Genomic DNA, 7,824 nt, shown 5'->3' on the forward strand with positions numbered 1-7,824 from the left:
CTTGTCTTTGAGGGTCTCCTTAAAGTTCTTTAGTTTTGTCAGTTTATTGTAGTCAGAAGCTCTTCAGCTGGCGCAGTGCTGCAGCAGTTAGAGAGAACAAGAGCTCTCTGTTGCAGCCCTGTTGCTGAGTGTGTGCTGAGTGTTCGCTGTGTGCTGGTCGCCGTCATGTTTCCTGCCTTACTCATTCAGCAGGGTCGGTTGCCCCTGCCCTGCAGCACACACTGTCCTCCGCCTGGGGGAAGAGCACCAGATAAAGCAGATAATAATCTCAGCCCTCGTGGACTTACCTTCTGGTGGGGAGATGAGTGAACTCCTCACCACAAACCTGCACGCTGGAATCACTGTCCTTATTTTGACAGAAGAGCCCTGAAGTTTGGAGAAGTCAAGTACCCTACTCGGGCCTGCCCCAGAGCTCACCTGTATCTTGGCCTGTGGGGGCAAAGAGGCCAGAGGGACACAGTGCATGTGTCCCGCCCAGGCTGCTCATCTGTGGTTCAGTGTGTGGTGACAGTTTAGTAAGGGTTTTCTGCAGAAATTCTCCTGACACAGCTCGTGGCCTGAGGCAACCAGCCCTGGATCCCACCTTCCCCAGGCCCCAGTGGGCAGCCCTGAGGGCTGAGGGGTCACCAAATCAGAACGCTGTAAGCCCTTCCCTCCCTGGGCATGGGAGGTCGGGGGGGTTCCCTGGCTGGCTGCCTCTGCCTCCTCCTGGTCCTACCCTCTGTGCCCCACACCCCCAGTCTGTGAGTTGGTTGCCTAAACCCCTTGAGTCTGCGTCTTTCATGATCGCTTCTCTGTCTGCGCTGCCTCAGACTCACATCACTGCCCTTTCCCACCTCCTGCCATGAGACAGCAGCCTGGGCGGCTGCAGGCTGTTTGGGAACTGGGGGTCCTGCCCACCATGTGATCATCTGTAGGACACAGAGCGGGGCTTTATTTATGCTCCCAAATGCTCATATTAAACCCATAGAGTTACGGGTTTAAAAAGGGAAATGTAACAGTTTCCCTTTCACAGACAGGGAAGCTTGGGCTCAACAAATAGCAGTAATAACTTGCCCCAAAAACACGACCAATGAGACCCAGAACCAAGTCTAGTTCACACCCAAGCTGAGTCTAAATTCAAAGTACAAACTTTGTGCCTCCGCTTCCTCCCTTAAAAAGGAAACTGAGTCACGCTACTGCTAACTCAAGGAAGGATGAGTGCTGTGGAGATGAGCTTCCAGGGCGTCCAGATCTGGCTGCCTCCTTCCTCTGGGTTTCTGTGCCCTTCGGTGTGTAACTGAACAGAACCCTTTTGGAAATAAAACCCTAATAGACTCAGACATTGCCAAATTTATAACCTGCAGTAAATTTGCCGAGTTGTAAAACTGAATGTGTTTTCCCTTCTTTATTTTGTGCACCTTAATTACTGGGGAAGGAGTCCGTTAAAACTGAGATCATGGGTTAATTAATTGTCTTGGACTGTAGAATTTTATGGACAACCAGAACAAAAGTAATGGTTGTGTAGGTGCAATGGACTAAACACGGCTTATAAATGTTACAGAAATTCCCATAATTAGTCCCATTGCAGCTATTTAGCTTGGGAATTTTATAGCAGACATAAATTACAAAGGTGAAAAGTGAGAAAAATTTGGAGTTGACATAGTGGCATCTGCAAAAGCTATAATTTGAGAAAATCTGTTATGCATTATTATTAATGATTTTCTCAGTTTCCACAGTCCCCCGTTTTTTAAATTTACTCTTTAATGTTGGTTGTTTCCACTATAATGTAGCGTCTTTCAAGTGTTAGGTGTACAAACACAATTAATACCTTATGAAAATGAGACCGACCACCAGAATCATTTCTGAAAGTGCGTAGCTGCCAACCAAAGGCTGAAGAGACCTATTTGATCACACTCTTCAAAGTCATTCCTGCATATTTTAATAGATTGAGAAGGAAAGTTACAGCTTCTATTTAAATAGTGTTCCCAGTCATTGGATCTTGACACATTTTAACCTACCTGTTAAAATGCAAGTTATAAATAGCTCCTCTTTCAAAGGTGTTCATTATACCCCATTGGCTCTTGTTATAGAAAATGCAAATGTAATTTGAAAAGTGCCCGTTCTGAGTGGGAGCAATTATTTGGTGTGCTCTCCATACCTGGTTCATTGTCAGCACCCAGCCACTCGGTTGAAAAGCAGGTTCGCCTTTGAAATGGAGATCGCCTGGGCTCCTGGCTGGCTGGCTCCGTAGTTAATGAGAGACTATTTCGCTTTTCCAGGGAAGCAAGCAGCTGTTGAACAACTATCCCGTCTACATAACGAGCAAACAGTGGGACGAGGCTGTAAATTCTTCAAAGAAAGACGGGAGGCGGCTCCTTCGATACCTCATCCGATTTGTTTTCACAACCGATGAGCTTAAGTACTCATGCGGCCTTGGGAAAAGGAAAAGGTCAGTGCAGTCAGGAGAGACAGGTCCTGAAAGACGCCCTCTGGATCCAGTTAAAGTAACATGCCTCCGAGGTACTGCATCCTTCCGCCCAGTGTCGCCATCTGTGATCTCATTTCACCGCATTGGCTGTGGCTCCCGTGCAAGTGTTCAGCCTTTACTGTTTCTCGGTTTTCCCCCACTGAGACCGTGTAGGCTTCGTGTGGCCCATCTACTTGGTATCGAGAAGTTCTTTCTAAAAATTCTCGTGTGCTTGTAGCCTTGGTGTTCTCACTGAATGGCACATAAGCATCGCATAGCACCTCATGTTTCACGCTTTAAATTCAGACTTTATATGCTGCCAGCGAAGGCCACCTCCAGCAGAGTGGAGTGTTGGGAAACGCGCCGAGGGAGGGAGACTCGGGTTTTTTTTTTTTTTTACAAATTAGGAAAAGGATATAGCCCGTTTTCTTTCGCAGCCTGTGGACCACCCCCTCCCCCATCCCATCTACCTTCATTCTCAAGAATATTTGCCTCCAAATCCTAACAGTTCTTTACTATTCATTTTCCTTAGTGCCTAAAATATTGCCCAGTCAAACTTTATTAGTTTCAAAAAAAAGCTCCTGTATTAAAAATTCTGCTTAGGTTTTATCAGTATTAACAACTGATTGCTTTGCAGCAGACCCACACTTAGTGGCCAGGCCAGAGGGTGAGGAGGAGGAATGAGCGGACATACAGCTCATTCAGCAGGTTCACAGCGAACACACACAAGCTAGGAACGTTACAGAGCCACCAGAGACATCGTTCGCACCTGGAGAAATTCATGCCAAAAAGCTCAGCTATTACCTGTAGACTTCAATAGTGATTTCACTGGTTGGAGACATTTGATAGTGATTTGCTCTGGACATGGATCAAAATGTTCTCTGGCGAGGAAGTCACATGGAAACACGTGAACACTGATCAGACCTCCAGAGGCCAGTCTCTCTTACACTCCCTCCCGGGATGCCCACTGGAGTTTGTGAACAGCTGAGATTTCTCACACTCAGCTGGAGCTTCTGATTCAGCTGGTCTGGGGTGGGGGCGGGGAGGCACACGTTGCTGCGCCTCTACGCCGCCCCAGGTGATCTGATGGCCACACTTCAGAAAACCACCCTGAATGAAAACACCCCTACACAGTAGGCACAGGTGCTCCAGAGCACCCCGCATTGGCCAGTCTGGAAATTCCACCTGCTCAGAGTGGGTGTGATGGAAATCTTCAGGGTCTTTCTGAGCAAACTAGCCACGGTGTCCTCCCTTTTCCGTCATCATCAGAGGTGATGGGGTTACGCACCAAGGAGGCAGTGGGGAGCCTGGGAGCTCCCCTGAGAGTACTGTCCCTTAGTGGGAACTCCAGAAGTTGCCCTGAGGCTTCTAAGGGACTCAGGATAAGGGGCCTCACAATGGTTTCCCTTTCCAGAAATTCTTATAAATGTTTCACATTTTAACTGGCAAGTTTGTGAGACTGAGGGATTAATATCCATCCCAAAGCATCAGGGCCACTTTCCACTTTGTCCCCAAAGCCAGGTCCTCTGTGACACTGGTGCGGCCCAGGCTCGCTGCCCAGACTCTGCCTTCCTCAGCTCATGCCTCCCTTAGGGATGTGACCCACAGGCTTCCCCTGGAGAATACACGGGCAAGAAATGGTGACAACCTGTGTCCAGGGCAGCTGGTTAGAGCATGTCCACGTCTGTCCCAAAGGCCGAAATCCTGGGGCTTTCCTGTGACCTACATAGGGTTTCTTCCCTAAAGGCTTAGGCCTGGTGACTCCCGCAGTGGGTGTCCTTGTTTTGAGCAAGATTACAGTGGCCAAAGGAAGAAGCCTCAGACCTTGGACAGACACTTTGGGGAATAGAATCAAATCCTGGGCCGACCTGCTCCCGAAGGTGCCCTGAGGGAAGAGGACCTGTGAAGACAGAATGAGCTCTACTTTCAGCTCTGAGTTGGCTGTCACAGTGTTAGGGAAAGTCCTGTCACAGCAGTAGATGCTGAGGAGGGGGGGTGTCCCAGAGCCGCACACGCTCCCAGAGTGCCAGTTGGCAGTGTCCTCGTCCATCAGCCTTTTGTCCCTCTCGTTGAGTCTCTGAGTCACCCAGCGCCTCGTGCCCCTGTGCAAGGGGGTGTGGACAGAGACAGGTTAAATCGCTAAAACAGGTGCCACGTACTTACTGAATACAGTGGGGACTTGAGGGGGTCAGCAGAGGAGCAGAAAGCAGTCAGCTTCAGTAGCTAATAGTCTGGCTGGAGGTGATTGGAGGGCACCTGTGAAGAGCTGAGAACACAGGTGAAGTAATAGGAAGCATCAATCTTCGAGCCCTTGAGGGCCCAGAATATCTCCTTTCTGTCTGTCCAGCAGTATAATGACGGTTACCCAGGCTGGAGAGTTACCCTGCCTTGCTCCTGGGCTTGCTCCCCACCATAAGCCATCAGATCTGTGGCAGTTTGGCAGAGTGAGGAGCTGAAGAAGCAGTGCTTTTCCCAGGGAAGGCCACTGGGGCTGGGACTCGGGTGAGGAAAGCGAGTCTCTCATCTCAGGCACAGAGTCGAAGGGGTGCCAGCAACCTCAGAGGTGCCCTGCTTCTCTAAGCGAGACTACGGTGATGGGCACAGTTTCATTCATGAGATTTCTCTGGTTCAGGTCCTTGAAAGCATTCGTTTCTCCCAAGAGCTGGTAGAGCATGCATTTCGCAAGACACTGCAGACAAATCCAGTCATACAGTCAGAACTGTTGTCTCGTTTGCACTGCTAGAGAAAACAGTGTGTAAATAGTAGTCATCCTGAACTCTCAACCAGCTGTGCAAAAAACAGTCTTAGAACCTTTTCTCAAGTGTTCATCTCATTGTACGACTGTACAAAATAGCTACGTAGGAAGGCTGCGTGTGCCCTCGGCCCTGAGGAGACACCGGGCGGGTTGAGGTTGATGTTTCGTAGGAGTCTTCGTTACTTTTTATATAGTCACTCTTCCAGGTCTGCTCATTGCTTTCTGGTGAAGTTAAATATTTAGAGGACATTTCATCTTAAAAACATTTGTCAACGCATATATAGACACCACAAGTACAGAAAAAAAAAGTATAGCCTGTAATACAAGATTTCAAGAATGTGCAAATCTCTTCTGTACTAAAATTTAGGCAATTCCTCCCTTGTTGAGATGTTGACATTTTCTTGCACTTCATCTACCAATCAGTAGCTGGTTGAAGAATACCACGTGAATGGTACTTGCTATGTTTCTGGAGATAGTTAACATTCTAAAACTGTGAGGCGGTAACAACAGGGAGGGGTTTTGATTACGAAGCAGGGTGTCACCCTGTCTTGTGAATCAGGTGTTCCTTCGATTTCAATAGCAAGTGTTCCTTAGAAGGATCCCCGCCCACTAGCGCTATGCATACTCTTGCACATGAGTAGAAAATAGGTTTGAAACGTTGGGTCCAATAGTGGCATCATCATGGCATTGCATTGGAGTTCTCATGAAGCTTTTTTTTACAGTGCTTCTGTTAACGTTTAAGCCATCTCTCCTACCATCTTCTGCAAAAACCAGCTGTTTTTCTTTCCTCTCTTTTTTTCTTGTCTCGTGTATTCCCGCAGAATTCATTAGGATGCACTGCACCTCCAACCCCGACTGGTGGATGCCCTCGGAGGAGCAGATCAACAAGGTGTTCAGCGACGCCGTGGGCCACGCCCGGCAGGGGCGCGCAGTGGGGACGTTCCTGCACAACGGGGGCTCGTTTTACGAAGGGGTCGATCCGCAGGCTGCCCAGGATGAGGTCTTCAACAAGAATTCCCAGGATGGGTCTGGGGATTAGTGGACAAAGCTTCTCCACGGGGAGCCACTGGTCCTCCCAAGAGTTCCCATTGCGAACGTTCTATTCCCATCACGTTAGAGTCCACAGTACCGCATTCTGTCACACATCCTAAATCTCAACTCTCTTAGTGACACACTTCCCAAATAGAAATCCATTTTAGGGTCATTTGGGAAGTGGGTGGAGCCTACCACAGATTTTCAGAATATTATAGGAAAGAAAAAGCTACAGTTGATTTGGAAAGATTACTACTAGCTAGATGATGAGGGTGGAAAACAAGAAAGTAGGCAGACTCCTAGACTCCTTCCTGAAATCCAGTAAACTCTGCTTCCTGAGCAGAGCTGGTCCTGTGGGGCCCACTTAAAGGGACACGGGGCGAGCATTCCCTCACTTTCACTGCGCTCATCTTGATGTTTTCCAAAGACGTGAAGTCGTACTTCTCAGACACGGGACAGGTGAGATCATGTGCTGTGTCTGCGCTGACAGAGCCTGTTACTAACTAGAAACCAGACAACAGACCACCTCTACACAGCGGTTAATGGGAAGTCAGCTGTTATTTCTCAGTTATTTTTACCAAAAAACCCTACCATGTGGATCAGGAAGACACTGTGAGATCTCCAGAGTTTACAAGCAGTAATAGTTTCCATTATGTCAGTCAAGAAACATCCAAAGAACTGAAGCCGTTCAGTGCTTGATTTTGTAGGCTCAGAGATCCACAGTCCCATAACCTTAAATCTGGCTTTGTTGACACAGTGCCAAAGGGATGGGTTAAACAAAGACTCTCAGTCGATGAGTTCGGTGCACTGAAGGCCAAACAAGTGGTGTGACTGATGGTGCTCACTGAATTGACCAGATGTTCTGGAATTGTATCCACGGCTTCGGGACCATTCTGACTATGCAATGGGCTTGTCTGTAATTTCTCTGAAATTTGAGGGTCTTTCTGTGCTCAGCTGGTCTTTAACATTTGCCTAAAGCTTCTGTTTCTCACTGTCAATGATGAAAATGTTTCACCCCACTGTGTGCCTGCTTCCCCCAATTGTCTAGGTTTCCATACATTTTCCCCGGTTTTACTCGTTCAGTTCCATCTGTGAAGTCAGTAGTGTCTTCGGAACCACTTGGTATCCACAGATCCTACAGAGATGCTGGACTCCACTTCCGAGGGCTTCAGGTTTGGACGGCAGGAGAGTCTCTTACCAGACTCATCCACCTCACTGCGCCCTTTATAAGGAAAAAGCTAAATGGACAGCATTTACTGAAGGCTGTTAATGTCGTCTAGAGACATAACTAAGGATTTTGAAAATTGATCGGAAATTTATTGACAGTTTATGAGCATCCATTTATATAGTGTTCTTTTTTGCCATTTTTCAAAGTAAATAAATTATCCTTTATGTTCAATAATTAGCACCAACTATATGCACAGGCCTAGTTTAGTATTTATAGAGATGGTCACTTATGAGATCTGTTAAATGGTGTGGGGAGAACGAATAGTTTGGTCTTATTTGGGACCAGTTAGCTAAAATTTCGAGGTTTTTTTTTCCTTAAGAAATAAAAAAGGGCAGATGTGATGTTGCTTATGGGAACTAT

General features: G+C 47.5%; 1 protein-coding gene across 2 annotated transcripts in view; it reads left to right on the top strand.

The window, feature by feature from the left end:
- The window catches only part of BEND4 (BEN domain containing 4), a 29,599-nt gene extending 23,253 nt beyond the window's left edge, over positions 1 to 6,346 (top strand). Inside the window, exons 5-6 of one of the 2 annotated variants that reach the window (XM_037064236.1) lie at positions 2,262 to 2,502; positions 6,026 to 6,346. In XM_037064236.1, coding sequence (XP_036920131.1) covers positions 2,262 to 2,502; positions 6,026 to 6,243 — 459 coding nt within the window. In that variant the 3' untranslated portion in view covers positions 6,244 to 6,346. The remainder of the gene's footprint in view (positions 1 to 2,261; positions 2,503 to 6,025) is intronic. The other variant, XM_037064237.1, reaches the window with a different exon arrangement.
- Positions 6,347 to 7,824: the final 1,478 nt, after the last annotated feature.

The sequence above is a fragment of the Sturnira hondurensis genome, unplaced genomic scaffold, assembly GCF_014824575.4.
Source record: "Sturnira hondurensis isolate 20B ecotype Veracruz unplaced genomic scaffold, ASM1482457v3 Scaffold0015056, whole genome shotgun sequence".
Classification (NCBI taxonomy): domain Eukaryota; kingdom Metazoa; phylum Chordata; class Mammalia; order Chiroptera; family Phyllostomidae; genus Sturnira; species Sturnira hondurensis.